At 43.7% G+C, this 17,639-nt stretch overlaps 1 protein-coding gene across 1 annotated transcript; it reads right to left on the minus strand.

Annotated features, from left to right (window-relative positions):
• Positions 1 to 623: 623 nt before the first annotated feature.
• Positions 624 to 17,278, minus strand: LOC123765897 (glutamate receptor 1). The gene is made up of 12 exons (XM_069336871.1): positions 17,254 to 17,278; positions 16,876 to 17,045; positions 14,830 to 14,982; positions 13,180 to 13,341; positions 12,314 to 12,408; positions 6,447 to 6,629; positions 4,747 to 4,973; positions 4,267 to 4,487; positions 3,773 to 3,899; positions 3,142 to 3,307; positions 2,185 to 2,365; positions 624 to 1,748 (listed from the first exon to the last, which is right to left on the minus strand). Exons 1-12 carry the CDS (start codon positions 17,276 to 17,278, stop codon positions 1,704 to 1,706), a joined length of 1,755 nt encoding a protein of 584 aa, XP_069192972.1. The 3' UTR covers positions 624 to 1,703.
• Between the last annotated feature and the right edge of the window lie 361 nt (positions 17,279 to 17,639).

Raw genomic sequence — 17,639 nt, forward strand, 5'->3', positions numbered from 1 at the left:
CAGAGGCTACAGTTAAGAATTGGCATCAAGTCAATCCTCCCCGCCCATTATCACAACTTTAGTGTGAGTCGGTGAGTCAGCAGTACTAAGAATAAAGTACACCTTCTTATTCCAATATATATCACCTTTTAAATTGTAAGCTAAGTGTTACTTTATTCCAAAAATGTAAATATTATATAATCTGCTGTACACCTGTTTACTTCAGCCAGTATTGTAATGATTTGTATAAGTTCTTTACGAATAGTTTCTGAATCAAAATCCCAAAACTGTGATGATTTTTTTTTAAATAATTGATAAATACAGCTTCTAAATCTAAATCTTAGAGTATATATAATTAAAGTGATTACATGTTGTATTATTATCATGATTTTCTCCTAGGTAAATAATTTACTGTAAATTTGTGTCGACTAACTCGACTATGAATGTACAAACATTTATGAATAAAGTTTTTGAGTTTAAATTTGAACTTCATCTACAAAGTAAAAGGATATATATTATTGAGTAGAATTGGTTGCTGCGACGTCGTAGTTTGGGAATGGGATTAGGGTTGGAGGATTTATGAGATGAGGATAGGGATAGATTTAGAGATCGGAACAGGGGTTGACGATGTAACTGGGGACAGGGCTGTAGATGGGACAGCATGGTGAATAAGATCCATCACCCTTGACACACCACAGAATGGGATCACAGTTCCCGCTGGTGGTATGTAGAAGTTAACCAAATATTTTGCCATGTATACATTTATTAACACATTACAAACTTGTACAACACTTAAGTCTTGATTGCAAATCACAAATCAATATAAGTTATCAAATACATACGTTGCAAGGAATGATAAAGTTGAGAGAAGGAGTTCACTGTAACTTTCCAGCGTTAGTTACAGCAGTTGAAAGGTGTTAATGATGTAGTGTTGTTATTATGTACTAATATTACAGAGTCAGTTGTGTTGCCCAGGATGAAGCTTTTCTGTGAAGCTGTTTGTGATGTGTCACAAAACACAGCAACATGAGTTGTTAGAGAGTAGATCCGTGTTAATTACCGCTTCAAGTCTTGTGCGTTTTCAGGTCTTGAACGGTTTCAGACCTTGCACGGGTTCAGACCTCGCACGGGTTCAGACTCTATTCATTTCCTTCAGTGGTCCGAATAAGAGTTGTTTGTAAAGGCTGAATGATTAGTACAAGTAAACATTGAGTCACCAGATGTGAGAGCTGGTGACTGCGAATGGCTGGCTTAAACATCGATGTGTAGATGCCTCATAGTGTTCATTATTTTCAGCTGAAAATATTCTGCAATTCTTAAAAAAATCCAGTTTTTTTTTGTTGGGATGACTCTGATCATGGAATTTAGTATATGTTTATAGTGTTTCACAAATAAACATCCAACCACATTTAAGTAGGGCAAATCTGATTTTGTCTAATGTTAAGTAAGTTCAATAATATTTAAAGCACAGTCTAGAGTCTCTAGATGCATTTCAAACGCAGCTTAAACACAACTTAAGCCTAGCCCAAACAAACGGAACCTTGTCTGTTGAAATGTGTATTAAGAGTTATTTGTTGCAATAAATGGCCTTTAGGCACGAACAAACAACGACAGACTAGTAGGTTGGACATTAACAAGTATATTCAGTAGTACTGAACTATAATTATTAATTCGACTTGTATTAATGTTAGCGTCGACTCTGAGGGGTTAAGGGTTATTCCTCTTCATGTGTCATCGTGCGTTGGCTGCCTTTTCTTGGACCGGGAAACCTGCCAGAAAGTTTCTATTAAATGCAAATCAAAAACTAATTTCAATGTTGACTTGAGTAAGTGTTCGACGCGTGACTTTTTTATAATTTATCTTGAGAAAGGCTAGAATTATGTCAAAGTTAACAATGAAAAGCAAAAGGCGAAAGATTTATATGTTTTGAAGGGAAACCAGCAAATGTTCCCAATATACTCAACATATATATATATATCCTATAGCCATGCTGCCTGGGTAACAGCTTCTCCCCCGTATCAACCTACCCTGGCTTTGCGCCCTGCTGGGGCCACTCCAGACCGACAACCAGAGCGCAACTCCATAGTCTCCTGAGACTGATGGATGCCTACTAGCTAGCCATGATTCCATGAAATATAACGAACAAGCTCTGGTCAAAAGGCGTTTCTAATACCGCTCGTGGCAATAAAGTATCAGAAGTCTTACCACGATTTCTCCCCCAAGGACCAGTAGGCTGGCGGATATTCCCATGAACAGAAGGATGAAGACCGCGGCGAGGTCTGTGAGGCTGGCGTTGACGGTGGTCTGGAGGCTGCAGGAGCGCCCCACCTTCAGCCAGGTCGCCACCAGGCGTTTCATCACACCTATCTCCTTCATCCTCTGCAGGCTGTTCACCGCACCAGGGGGAGAGATGCATGGATCATTAACATGTTTATCATTGGTGTGTGTGTGTGTGTGTTTAATTACCTCATTGTAATTACCTAAATGTAGTTATAGGTTAAGAGCTACGCTTCTGGTGTTCCGTCCACTCAGTATTCTGTGTTTTTTTGTCATATGACGCTTTGAAACCATTGACGGTTTTGTAATTCATCGCCTTCTCATTTGTTTCAATCGTGTAAGTATTTACTAAAAAGAATAATGTGTGTGTGTGTGTGTATTTACTATTTGCCAGCAGGATCGAGGCATTAGGCGAAAGAAACTCTGGCCATTTGTTTTTGCCTCGTCCGCGAATTGAACTGGGGCCCTTTGGACTGACTCGCACGGGCGTGTGTGTGTGTGTGAGAGATAAGAATGAGACCAGCTGGTTACTACAAAAGATTAAACAATGCGATGGTCAGCGCAAACGTTGTGGTATGGTAATTACTATGCGAAAATATTGTATTTGAAAGTGTTCTCATACTAAGAGAGCTCATTTTGAAGGAGCCCAATCACTTACAATAAGAAAAATCTGATTAAGAGTCTATTAACGTAAAATACAAATTTCTATCACATGCCTGGGTGATACATCAAACAATGCAAGCACAAGTGGGTGATTTGCATACTTCATTTTCACCTGGTAACGGAAAGCCCAGCTTACACGGGCTCATTACTTGAAAATCTTGCAGTTTTTAAGACAGTGATCTGTTATCCAGTGTGAGGGATGGTCACGTGCAAGAGACGCACCTGTAGTCGAAGACGCCCCTGAAGGGAGATCTCTTCTGGAGACCGATAGCGATGCCTCCAGTGATGTACTGCCCAGGCAGCTCCTTGACCCGACACGCGTCTTTGGACGGCAGGTTCCGAATGTAATAGTTGGTGTTGACATCGACGCCAATGAAGACATATTTACCTACCGAAAAAAAGACATGGAGGTCGCTAGGATATCTAGTGGTTTGTCTTCTCACATGTTGATGTTGTGTAAGGTAGGATTAAGTGGTGAAAGAGGACGGTATCTCACAAAAGTGAAATAATAGATGGCAACTTTTGAGATATCCATGGCAGAGTAGTACAAAAAAAGAGCTAAGAGTGATCTTGGAGAAAGAATTAATGAGACATTATTATTATTTATGTATTAATGAGCCTTAGGGAAATGTGGGGAACATAAGACAAATATTTAGCTAAGTACGCCAAAGAACCATATATAGCTGTAGAAACTGGTAGATGAATGGGATACTCTGCTGGGTGGGTTTTCTTGTTGGCCGATTTCGATTATTTTTTGTTGGCGGATTTTGAATTTGGATTTAATTAAAGCATTTGAGCTTCAAAATGGGTATTTATTGACAATATCTCACTTACGTATTCGCCATAGGCTTACCTTTGAGGACCTTCTGAAGTCCTTCGTTGTAGGAGTTGACGATGTTGCCAGGACTGCGAAGTACCACCTTGTTCCACACGTCCTGCATGACGCGGCACTCCTCCGTCTGCGACCCCGCACATGTTTGCTGCACCATGAGACGTTTTCTTTAATGTGTTGGGTTATGAAAGGAAGACTAAATTGAATCTAAAACCATTTCCTGAATTTAATAGTCCGACTTTTGAGATCGATAACAATATATATACATTTGTAATGTAGGTATCGGAATGGAAGGTTTAACTGGTTCTCAAAACCCTGGTCAACCGAAGACCTTGAAACACCACGTAGAACACCCAGGAAATGCTAAAAGATGCTCAGATGTCCCTCTCGTAATCACGTCTAGACACATGCAAAATGCTGTACACATACTGATGCTGAAGAGATCTTGCAACAGTATTAGCATTGTGTTCGTTGAGTTACAAGGGGCTTGAAAGTGTACCATTGGGTCTACTTACTGAAGCTGTAACTTGGAAGAGATCGTTGTTGTTGGGGCCGGCATCCCAGCGCGTCTGGCGTGACAACTGACGAAGGTTAGAGAACGGAAGGGGAGCAGGCTTCTCGACGGCCAGGTGGGCCATCAACGTGGCTGAGTACGCTGTGTACACGATCAGCGACACCACGAACCCAACCCAGAAGATGATGCGTGCCGCTGTGCTGGATGGTGTTGGGTCGTAGCCTGCAGAGAACAAGGCCGTCTGTTGGGTTAAGGAACACGGGAATTCAAGAATAGTGATGGTGGGGTTCCCTATTGGATGGCAGGTACACGCTGGGAATAACAGTGAACAGGAATATTTAGTAGACGAGAAAAAGTACTGAAAGATATCAACAAAACAGTAGATAAGTTCATATCAACACTTGCAGCCATAAAAGATACAATGTCAACAGCAGAAGTATGTTTAAGAGCTGTGAAGGAGGGGGGAGCAGGAGGCACCGACCTTGCTGCAGGAGGGCCGACACCATGCTCCACGCGGCCACCGACAGGCTCACTGGCTCCTCTTCCGATGGAAGGAAATACAGACGAAGACGCTCGACGAAATTCAGGCCCAAGGCCATGACGGACATAGCAACGAACACACACACATACACAACTTTGTCCATCGGGTCTACGTAGGCCAGCAGCTTCTTCCTGAAGTCCTGTGGGGTCGACACGTACAGTCTGCGGCTGGAGCAGAAAGGACTGGGTTAGAATTATGTTCATTTTTTATATATCTGTTTAAAATCTAAGATTTCCATTTGCATCATTTTTCATGCCTCTATATTTCGAATACACGAGTCTCTCCAATAATACATTTTAACAAGCGCATTCTCTCTTTCTATCCGTTTTCTTTCATCACCTGTAACTCTCTCCTTTCCGGCACGGAGACTGTCCTAATATACTCGCCACCAGCATGCAACACACCTGCCATAACACCGACCTTGTCGCCCGCAAGCAACCCACGTGTGTTCACAGATATCACCAAGGGATTCAATAAATATCTAAACTGCCGCTTTTCCTGATCCAGTAAGTCCCCATCTCACCCAAAGGCAGCCTTGGAAACTTAACCAGAGACCAGAGGCTAGGAATCAATGTGGTCGGTACACCTAACTTCATCACATGCAACTACACATGATGGATCTATATTGTTACTGTGTTAGTATTGTGTTCAAGCTTGGCCACTATATCACAGTGGCCAAGCTTAAACACCGGGGTACACAATTTCAGCGACAAATGCTAGGAATATCTTAAAATTCTTAACCCAAGCGAACGACTTTCAGACATCGTCTCATACAATAGTAGTCAAGGCTCTGTGAATAGAAAAAAAGATCGAGCTACGTCCCATTGCCTCGGATATACGCAGCATACGATCATTAACTTTGATCAGGAACTTTGTCAAGTCTGTCAAACATCTTGATGCCATCAACAGCGCCCACTTGAGACACTCGGTCGAAGGATCAGAAGAATCAAGAACTTATGGATTAAAAAAAACAGGAATCTGCCCCTTATAGATTGAAATTATTTACTAAGGTCCCTTCCCCCCAAGAGTTCAAAAGATTCCTCAAGCAGGTACTCTGCAAAAGACTAAATAGTCATCGATACAACTTCACTAATCTTACAATAACACGCTTCTCTGCTCTCATAATTTGCATGCCTATGGCCTTTCTAGTTTGGGTAGTTCGTGCATACCTGTTTATGGAACCCCTGGAGGTGGCACCTTTATCGTCCTAATTCCTAGTGTTATCAATTAGTTTCTGTACAGATATGACATCCTGATCATTGCTCCTCTAACCTGGCTACCAGAGGAAGGCCCCACTACGTACTGACAACAGTGAGAACCGGTTTTTGTTAGTTGATAAAGTAACTTAATGTTGTTCCTTTTGCTGCTGCATGTTTATGTGTTGCAGCAGGTTGTCAAAAAGGACAGAGTTGAAACATTTTTAAATAATATTATAGACAGAAAAGAACCTGTTTTTTCCATCTGCATCCTTATTTCTTCACAATGAAAAAGTGTTCGAATTTGCAATTTAGTGATGGCAGTGAGTGTGCCATTAGTGACAATGTGTTAGTATGCCAGTAGTGGTGCCAGTAGTGGTGCCAGTAGTGGTGCCAGTAGAGGTGCTAGTGTACTAGGGTGTGGTGCCACGAACATGCCATTACCTAACGACAAAGACGGGTTGGGTGTAGGTGACGACATCATTACGCTCCTTTGTTATGGAGAGCTCTGAGACGGTGAGGTCAGCTCGGCCCTGCTGCAGCTCCCCGACCATCCCCGTCCACTTGTTGCTCGACCCATTCACTAAACTCCCGTAGGCGTAGCCCTTCAGGATACTGTAGCTCAACCTGTCGAAAGTCAGAGTTCACGGGATGTGGTGGCAGAGGACACTAGCTATGAAGGGTTGCTATCAAGTGTCACTAGACAGTAACAAAGAGGAGGGGGGACCTGCTGCATGGGTAACAGCTTCTCCTCCATATCAACCTACCCTGGCTTTGCGCCCTGGAGAGGCCACTCCAGACCGACAACCAGAGCGCAACTCCATAGTCTCCTGAGACTGATGGGTGCCTACTAGTAGTGTATACCGGCTACCATCAAGGGGCCACTAACAGTACGCATAGAAACTACAAGAGCGAGATATGTCGATGAAAAAATCAGTTGGAGCATTAAAGGGGATTTGAACCAACGTTCTAGTGAACATCAGACGCGTGCCTTAACCCCCACTCAGCCACCACGACAGGTTAAATATAGCTATTCAACCCGGAACTCTACTGAACCCATTAGGGAAATCTGGAGGCCTCAGCTGGTGCCACAAGTAGATTTGACAAATAGCCTGCCTGCACTCTGGCGTGTGGGTAATAAGAATTCTCAACCAAACGCCCCTTTTCAGAACATAAAGAAATCACAATGACGTGATATACTAATGAGGACGGGCTGTGTTTATGAGGAAGGGCTGTGTTTATGAGGACGGGCTGTGTTTATGAGGACGGGCTGTGTTTATGAGGACGGGCTGTGTTTATGAGGACGGGCTGTGTTTATGAGGACGGGCTGTGTTTATGAGGAGGGGCCGTTTGTCCACTTTGAATTACTGCCAACTGTACGAGCATATTCATGACGACAATTAACCCTTTCTCTGCTTACAAAACCTACAGAAAAGCCTCGTTCCAATAACGCGAATGGATTATTACCTTGTAAAAGCTCTCGATCGGCCTTTACGGGCTCACCATAGCCCGTGCTACATGGACATTTCGTTCTGAGTAGCTGAATCTAAAATAACAACAGCTCTCGGCAGGACCCGAGTTTCTTGTAGTCCGTATTTTGTCTTAGAGTACTGGGAAGAGAAGCAACATGCTTATAGATTACTGATAAATGGATCATGGCTCATTTGGTTTGGAAATACGTAAACACTTCAGTGTGTGTGAAGTGACTTGATGTGATTATTTGTTTTTAGTTATGACTGAAGGGTAAGGTACTTAGCATACATTATATATACATGTATATCATTTATAATTATATATGTATATCGCACATTATATATGGATTGCATCACTGTGATCATCTTCACTACACCTCGCACCGTCGGTTACCCCCTTCTACAAAGCATCATTATCATTACTTTCACCTCTTTTCCTACCCTTCACCACCTTCCCTTACCCTTCACCACCTTCCCTTACCCTTCACCACCTTCCCTACCCTTCACCACCTTCCCTTACCCTTCACCACCTTCCCTACCCTTCACCACCTTCCCTTACCCTTCACCACCTTCCCTTACCCTTCACCACCTTCCCTACCCTTCACCACCTTCCCTTACCCTTCACCACCTTCCCTTACCCTTCACCACCTTCCCTTACCCTTCACCACCTTCCCTTACCCTTCACCACCTTCCCTTACCCGTCACCACCTTCCCTTACCCTTCACCACCTTCCCTACCCTTCACCACCTTCCCTTACCCTTCACCACCTTCCCTTACCCTTCACCACCTTCCCTTACCCTTCACCACCTTCCCTTACCCTTCACCACCTTCCCTTACCCTTCACCACCTTCCCTTACCCTTCACCACCTTCCCTACCCTTCACCACCTTCCCTACCCTTCACCACCTTCCCTACCCTTCACCACCTTCCCTTACCCTTCACCACCTTCCCTTACCCTTCACCACCTTCCCTACCCTTCACCACCTTCCCTACCCTTCACCACCTTCCCTTACCCTTCACCACCTTCCCTTACCCTTCACCACCTTCCCTACCCTTCACCACCGTCCCTACCCTTCACCACCGTCCCTACCCTTCACCACCTTCCCTACCCTTCACCACCTTCCCTACCCTTCACCACCTTCCCTACCCTTCACCACCTTCCCTACTCTTCACCCTTCATCTTCTCTTCACCACTTTCCTTTCATCACTGTATCCCTCTTCGTTACTCTGTCTTCGTTTAATACGTATATTGCATGAAACAATATACTTATGCTTTAATTACTATACAGAAAATAATATGCTGGATGGACCGTTATGATGTAATCTAGTATTTAGCGAGATTGGAATATGATATAATTATCCATTTTATGCAAAAAAGGGGGTGGGGCGTAGGGGTCAAACTCGATTCGAACCTGATGACCCCCAACCAACTGTCAGTCACCCTGCAAAGTCTGGTGAGGGACTTTGAGCAAATAGCAAAAAAATATAGGATATGTAGACGACGACTCACAATAACATGACCAAACCACACATCACAAAATGAAGAAACGACGACGTTTTCGTCGATAGAAAGATGAAAATAGAAAAGCTCTTTCGCAATAGAAAGAGACTTTCTATTGCACGACTTGTTAAGGGTCCAGGGCGGACTGAAACGTCATTTTCTGATGTGGGGTTTTGGTCTTCATATTGACTGGATATTTCGTTCCCAAGCAGGAACTGTGGAAATTAAAGGGGAATAACAAAGATGGGACCGAAATATCCAACCTACATTGTTTTTTTCTAAATAGCGGGGGTTATTTTGTTGATTTTTGCACTTTCATAAAGTTAAATCGCACTCCCCACACTGGGGCCCTCCCACAATGGGGTCCTCCCACAATGGGGTCCTCCCACAATGGGGCACCTAGTTCCTACATTGTAGTGCCGCCTTTGGTTATCAACCGCGTTTGAAAAACATTTCGGTGATAATGCTGAGGACAACTTTAATAGGCTTGAAGGCGATGGTGCCCATGATGGCGCCCACAGCCGAGGTACCGACAGGGCTTTTGATGGCGTCCACAGTATTAGCGACAACGGCGGTTATAACGTTCTGTAAAAGTCTGGTATAGATTAAATCCACAAAGTGGCTGGCGACGGCGTCTATGATAGCGGCCTTAATACAGGTAGCGATGTACCTTAAGGCAGCGCCAACGGCCGTAGCCATGCCAACCGCGGTTTCCCGCCAAAACTGCAGGAGCGTCATGTCTGCCGCCAGCCACCTCTTGAGGTTCCATACCTGTCTTACCCTGCAGGCGAAGGTAGCCACGGTGGTGACCACAGGTAGCCTGGACACCCAGCCACTAGGGTCCTGCGGGAGTCGGGGGACATCACGCACCACCTGCAGCTTTGGGACCAGTTTCCCCAGCAGCGGAAGGTCCCCCAGAAGAGACCCCGGAAAGGACCCCAAAAGGGAGGCCATTTCATGCTTCTGGTCCGTGACCTGCGCCAGTCGAACCAGCTCAACAAGCTGATCCATGTAGCGACTCAGGCCGTGGTTGGTGCATATCAGTCCCAACCACACGACCACGGTTGATCCCAACCATGTGACCACTCGCTTCTCTAAGCTCTCCACCCACTCCACCTCGAGCACCCACTGGCCAACCTTCTGCCTCTCCAACCTCTCCAACGGCACCAGACGATCCAACAACCAGCAGCACACCAGCAACCAACCCACAACCTCCCACCCAAACCACCGTACCACCAACACAACCTTTTCAAATACCATATTGTAGAATACTGTGTTGTAGAATACTGTGTTGTAGAATGATTTATAACTATTTGTTCTTATCTTTCATAGGGGTTTGTTGACGTTGGGTGTTTATGAGGGAGATGGAGATGTTAAGAAATGAGGGGGACCAACATATCATGGTTGGCTTATAAGCGTGAGTCATGAGGTCGAGTTATGAGGATGAGTCATGATGAGGAGATTGGGTGAAAGAAATTATGCTGAATAATGAATGGAAGAATTTTGTCATTATGGTGAGGGATGTGTAGTGGTTATTGTGAGTTATCGGTGAGAGTTAAGGTGAGTGATGGACGATACTCACGATGAGTGATTGGAAACAGTCATGGTGTAGTTAGGATGAATGAGTTATAAGGTTGTGGCGAATTCTTGACGGGTTTCAGCTATGGCGACCGATAGGTGATAGTCATGGAAACATAATAGAGGGTGACATCCACCCATTAATGGTGGAGGGGGTCACCTATTACCTCCCCCCCCCCTTCCATCCACAGTGGTGTGAGATCCGACACTTCTTAAGTGGTACGGTAACATCTTCAGGCCATCGTAACTTTATTTTTTTCATATAATTACGCCAGAATCGTGAGCCATATCGAACTGGTATTCCTCGGTAGTGAAACCATAACGTGTTGAGTGCTGCAATCCAAGCAGGATGTAGTTAGTGGAACTCATCTCACCCAAACCCCACATTGTGAGGGGTGAAAATCCTTCCACGGGATGAAGACCTACACATTATTTTATACAAACATTAAGAAAAAGAAGTCAAAATCTTGTTGGAGAGTTTAGGATTCCTCCCTCACCTGTGTGAGAGTGGTGTTTGTAAGCTTGCAACGTGTAGGTTCATGTTATAACGTATATAATGTTGCCTTGCACTCTGGTTCTAATGGAACCTTGCACTGCATTGCAGTGTTGTCTTCACTATTCCCTTTGTATGACATAACTCTTATGTCAGCAGCGGACTTATTCCTCGCCTCAGCCCTTAACCTTGGCTCATATTAGACATTGTATTTGTCTGTAATGTTTTCTTATACGATCATCAGCTGTGCATATATATAATATATATATATATATATATATATATATATATATATATATATATATATATATATATATATAATATTTATTTATGTTTTGTTATTAAACAATCATTCGCATATGATTTATTTCTGTCTGCGCTATCTTTAATTTCTAATTCTAACTTTTCTGCCTATCTCGTATTTCTGAAAATGTATAGCCTATCGTTCACAAGTGGTTGGGCACCATTCCTTTTTTTTCCCCGTTCCATCCCAAACCCTTGTCCTGCCCCCCCCCCCTTCCAAGTGCTATATAGTCGTAATGGCTAGGCCTTTTCTCTTCATAGTCAGTCTGTCTTCACACATTGTATTCGAGTCCATGTTGTGCTACAAGGAAGGCCGTACATTACACTCTGAAGATGGAAAAAAAACCCTGATAAATTGGTCAAATAATTGGTGTCTTAACTTGTTACTAGATTTCGTTTCAGCCTATTACCCATGATTAGGATATTCTAAGTCCTTGGTAGTAGATAAAGGTGGTAGTCTTCTTCCTTCCTCATAACTTATTATCTTATGTTATATTATCTTATGATATCTATACTATCTGACCCGTAGCACAGTGGTCAGCGCAGTTGGCTTACAACCGATTAGTCTATGGGCGAGGCGTTTTGGGCACGTGTCCTTACACCTGATGTGTCTGATCACCTGGTACCGGGAGCGATTCAAGAACCGAGTCGACCCAACACCTGAAATGGGTTAGACCTTTCCTAACCCAAAAAGACCTTTTTTGGTTTTGACCCAATTTAGGTCACAGCACCCGGGTACCGCGGGGTTCACCAAGAACACGTAGGAAGAACCCAGAGCACCTTCCTCATGACTACGGGCTCACCATAGCCCGTGCTACTTGGAACTTTTTGTTCCAAGTAGCGAATCTTAAACAACAACAACAACAACCCTCCTCATGACTCCTACTGATTTCCTCAATACTCATTGAGTAATTTTTATAACAAGAGGTGACTCATGGCTTTACTCATACTCAAGGAATACTCACGAGAAGTTGTGAGCCATCTTGAGAACGTTGAGGATGTCTCCAATGTATCCTGAGAGGCGACCGTTGGGCAGGTAGGTGGTGTACAGGTCGAATACCTGAGGGAGAAGACGTCACCCCTTAATCTAATGATGTCACTTAGAAATTAATTATTGTTGAAATAATTTACTGCCCCTATCGCTTAAAAATTAAGAATGTTTTTTGTTAACGAGGTGATGCTTCTTAACGAGGCGTAAGGTTAGATTAGGTTAAGGTTAGCTTAGACTGGGTTAGGTTAGCTTAAGTACGGTTAGGTTAACTTAGGTTGAGTTAGGTTAGCTTTGGTTGGATTAGACTAGTTTGGGTTAAATTAGGTTAGATTGGGTTAGGTCAGGTTAAGTTGGGTTATGTTAAGTTAGGTTGATCCTCATGTCCTCATGAGAACATATCATAAGATAACCAGTAAACTATTGTAGCCAGGAACACCAGATTAGTTCACCAATCTCAAGATAACCTCAAGATAACCTTCTCCTTCCGTATTGGTGAACTCATTTCAGTGACATTAACTGTTTACCTCAGACTGCTCTTACTTTGTCATGTTTCAGGCGTCATTTGTATAAATAAAATTGTCATTTCTGTTGTTATATCAAACCTTAACCCCGACGCCGACGATCGGATAGCCATACCTTGACCCCGACGCCGACGATCGGATAGCCCTACCTTGACCCCGACGCCGACGATCGGATAGCCCTACCTTGACCCCGACGCCGACGATCGGATAGCCCTACCTTGACCCCGACGCCGACGATCGGATAGCCCTACCTTGACCCCGACGCCGACGATCGGATAGCCCTACCTTGACCCCGACGCCGACGATCGGATAGCCCTACCTTCACCCCGACGCCGACGATCGGATAGCCCTGGAAGTTGCGGCGTCTGTCGTATTTGTTACCAGCTGCGACGCCGACGTAGCCATCTGTGGGGCTCCACTCCCCGCCTCCTTCCACCAGGACTCGGCTCTTGGGCCCCACCCTGTACACGCTCTGTAAGTACTGCCACACCAAAACGGGGCCCTTGTCAATTGTTGTGAATACTCAGTGGTTGATCAATACTGTTTTGTAATTGCTGATCAGTAATGGTTGTGGCGGGTCATTAGTCAGGGTTGATCGTTGTTTGTGGCTGGTAAGTAGTCTAGGCAGGTTAATAGTCGGGGAGGGGGGGGTGATTAATTTCCGGTCAGTTGAAGTTCGGTTATAGTAAATGCTTGTGGTTAATGGTTGTTATTGGTTAATGGGTTCCGATTGTTCATTAGTCATGGTGATCAGTATTCACCGTTGGTCAATATTCAAGATCCGTAATTGGGTCATTTGTAACGTTTGGTCAATATTCTGGGGTCATTAGCCCATGCATAGTCAACAGTCACGTTTGGTACATAGTCGTGTTTGGTACATAGTCGTGTTTGGTATGTAGTCGTGTTTGGTACATAATCGTGTTTGGTACATAGTCGTGTTTGGTCAATAATCGTGTTTGGTCAACAATCGTGTTTGGTCAACAATCGTGTTTGATGAAAAGTCCTGTTTAGTACATAGTCGTGTTAGGTCAATAATCGTGTTAGTGTAGCAGTTGTTTGGTCAATAGTCTCGGCTGTCAAGTCATAGCGAACAGCTCTGTTGGGGCTGGCCAGATGTGGTCCCTATTCGCATGTGGGATTAGTTTTCTTTCAATTTGTATTTCACATTTGTCAGTTTAAAAAATAGTATTAATGAATATTACCATTAAACGTCTTGTCGCCTGCTAACAACCCAGGCTACAATTTGAGTCAATTATAATCTCATGTGAAGCACATCGCTTAGTTCATCTCGAATGATCAATTAAGTTCTGCTTTGGTTGTTGAGTTTCTCCACAATGGTGACGTTGCTTGTCACCATCGAGTCAATAGTGGTCGGCCGAGGCAGTATAGGTGTGATGTGAGCTGGCTGATATATGTGAGCTGGCTGATATATGTGAGCTGGCTGTTATATGTGAGCTGGCTGTTATATGTGAGCTGGCTGTTATATGTGAGCTGGCTGATATATGTGAACTGTTTTATATGTTGTGATTATGCTTTATCTAATCTCCTACTGTCGTTGCATCTGTCGATTCTTTTGAATTTAACTTAATTTGTGTTAGTTTCCTAACTTGACCCACAATGGTTCATCATGAACTAACATTGAACTAATCTTGACACTAAGAGACCTGGTAATACACTTTGACCATTGAACAAATATTTTAACCTTATATAAGTTACCTTTGCTCACGGTGACCCAAGTTGGCTTCTATTGACACAGATTGACCTACGTGATCCAATTTAAGCTTCCTGGAGCCAAAAATAGACCTTCTTGGAACCCCAAAATAGACCATCTTCGAGACAAAAACAGACCTTCTTGGACCCAAAAATCAACCTTGTTCGACCCCAAAAATAGACCTTCTTGAATCTCAATGACCATTATATTATAACGTTTAAACACTTCGCCTCACAGTGACTCAACCTCGTGACTTACCTGAGCCTGGCAAGGCCTGAAGGTAGCCAGGAGGAGAGTTGAGTCAATGAAGAGATCGAGGGCGTTGACGTGGTCATGGAGGGTAGCCAACTGATCCTCCTTCTCCAGAAGCACCAGCCACTGTGTCCTCTCCAGCTTCCCGCTGTCACTCGCCTGAGGAGGTCAGCACCAAGGTTAGCTCTGAAGGTGGTCAGAAAGGTCAACCTCGAGGACGAAAAGGGGTCACAAAAGGTCACCCTCAAACGTGGAGGTGGTCACCAACTTCGGAGAAAACAAATTGAGAGCGGAAGTGTCGAAAGATTCAAGGAATGACTTGGTTATTTTATTTATGGATTTGTATGCAACAAGGTTGAACTTGGAGCTTGTGATGATAGTCTTCGAAACCACAAGGGAGGATTTAAATGAGTAGGCAAATAGTTGTGGAATATAAAGGTGGAATGGAAGACTACATAAGCATAGGTCTTCTACAAAAACAAACAAATACAAATACTTATTCAGGTAAAGTACATACATACAGGGTGAGATACAAAAGTTGATGGATTTATAGATAGAGCTAGTACATACAATGCCTAAAGCCACTATTACGCAAAGCGTTTCGGGCAGAAACGCTTAATTCTATCTTAATTCTACCGCTTAAACGCTTAATTCTATCTGAACACACGCAAAATGTGTAAGAATCAGTTGGTTATTTGTTGCACTGAAGACATTCATGTTGATTAGGTTAACTTATTTATACTCTCCTGTTGCAAGGCATTGCAAGTGCTGCTACACTGTGTAATGCAGCTAATGCACACATATTTAATTTAATTAACTAGGCCCTCGTTGCTGAAACAAACATCTAAGACGTAATTCAAGATTTCGATCTTCATTGCTTCATTTGCAAATTTGTTGCCTTCATGTCGGTACAGCGATGGCCTCGCTTTTTATAGGGTCGGGGTCCGATTCTTATATGGTTAGGCACCGTTCTTTTACTCTATCCTCATATCCTATATCCCTGTACTCATATCCCATATTTTTGTAACATTAAAGCTCTTTGTCCCCATATACCAGTTCCTTGTTCTCATATTCCAGCTCCTTGTCCTCATACCCCAGCTACTTGTCCTCATATCTCAGCTCCTTGTCCTCATACCCCAGCTCTTTGTCCTCATACCCCAGCTCTTTGTCCTCATACCCCAGCTACTTGTCCTCATATCCCAGCTCCTTGTCCTCATACCCCAGCTCTTTGTCCTCATACCCCAGCTACTTGTCCTAATATCCCAGCTCCTTGTCCTCATATCCCTTCCTTGCGCTATATAATCTTATCGGTTTATTGTTTTCTCCATTATTATCTTTCCACCTTCCTAATAGACCCCTTAAGTGTTTTATGTTATTATTGCCTGCTTCTCTATTGATTACAAGGTCGACTCTGGTGTAAGAGTCAGTGGGCGCCAATAATCGGACTTTTTAGGCCTGTTGTGAGGTGTTTTCCTGTCGTTAAAGCTACTATATAGGACTTGGAGTTTACAGGTAATAGAGACCACATACACAAGACCATGCTAGACAGGAGTAGATTGTGCACTTCTATTGTTAGTTGACTTTTATGGGTATATTTGTGGAAGAAAAGTTCCGCAGATATATAGAATAATGATTACGCTTCCTTGCCGATACTTAGACCTAGATCTCGCCACATATCCGTGGGTATTACATGTTTACTGAGGTCTCCCGGCCCACCGAGAGTAACAGAGCTTTTCCCAACGCCTTACACTATGTCTGATTGACCTTATACCCTTACCCCTATGTTTGACTGCTCCCTTATACTCTTTCGACCTGCTCACTTGTATATTTAACTCCAAATTCTACCTCGTACGTTCATGCTTTACCTGAAGATCTTCCAGGTAGGAATGAAACGTTGTAGCAAATAAATCTTTCAATACTTACAAGTGGCTTTACCATGAATTTGAGCAACGTGATTGGTGTTCTTAATACTAACACTAAGAAAACAGAAACACAGAAAGCTTATACACACACCACAAGCTGAACAACGGCGCCCATGTTCACACATCCCACCTTGTTCAGAACGTCCTTGGTGACGTTGGTGTAGACGAGGACGAAGTTAATGTGGTTGAAGATGGTTGCGCTGTGGTTGTGGTGGTAGAGAAGCGTGCTGACAGTCCGGCCCTCAGCCCACAGTCGGGGCAGCAGGCCGCCCCGCACCACACATGCTGGGCTCACCGCTCCTGACACCAGCAAGCGGTATAGAGGTTATAGAACATATTGCCAGCACCATTTCTTACGGGCTCACCATAGCCCGTGCTACATGGACATTTCGTTCTGAGTAGCTAAATCTATTACAACAAACAACAGCCAGCGGTATAATAACATGAGTATATATAAGCAATGGAAGATGGTGTGTGTGTAGGTCCATGAGAAGAAGGGAAGGGGAACTATCAGGGGGAAAGCGCCATGCCATTACGACTATATAGCACTTGGAAGGGGGTCAGGATAAGGATTTGGGATGGGACCGGGGGGGAGGGGGGGAGAAGAAATGGTGCCCAACCACTTGAGGACGGTCGGGGATTGAACGACGACCTGCGTGAAGCGAGACCGTCGCTCTGCCGTCCAGTCCAAGTGGTTGGACTTGACGGTGGCTTCTACACCATCATTGAATGACAAATACAAGCTTCCATGAGAGGAAGCTTGTATGTATGTATATATATATATATATATATATATATATATATATATATATATATATATATATATATATATATATATATATATATATATATATATACGTCGTACCTAGTAGCCAGAATGCACTTCTCGGCCTA

Source organism: Procambarus clarkii, chromosome 37 (assembly GCF_040958095.1).
Source record: "Procambarus clarkii isolate CNS0578487 chromosome 37, FALCON_Pclarkii_2.0, whole genome shotgun sequence".
In the NCBI taxonomy this organism is placed as follows: domain Eukaryota; kingdom Metazoa; phylum Arthropoda; class Malacostraca; order Decapoda; family Cambaridae; genus Procambarus; species Procambarus clarkii.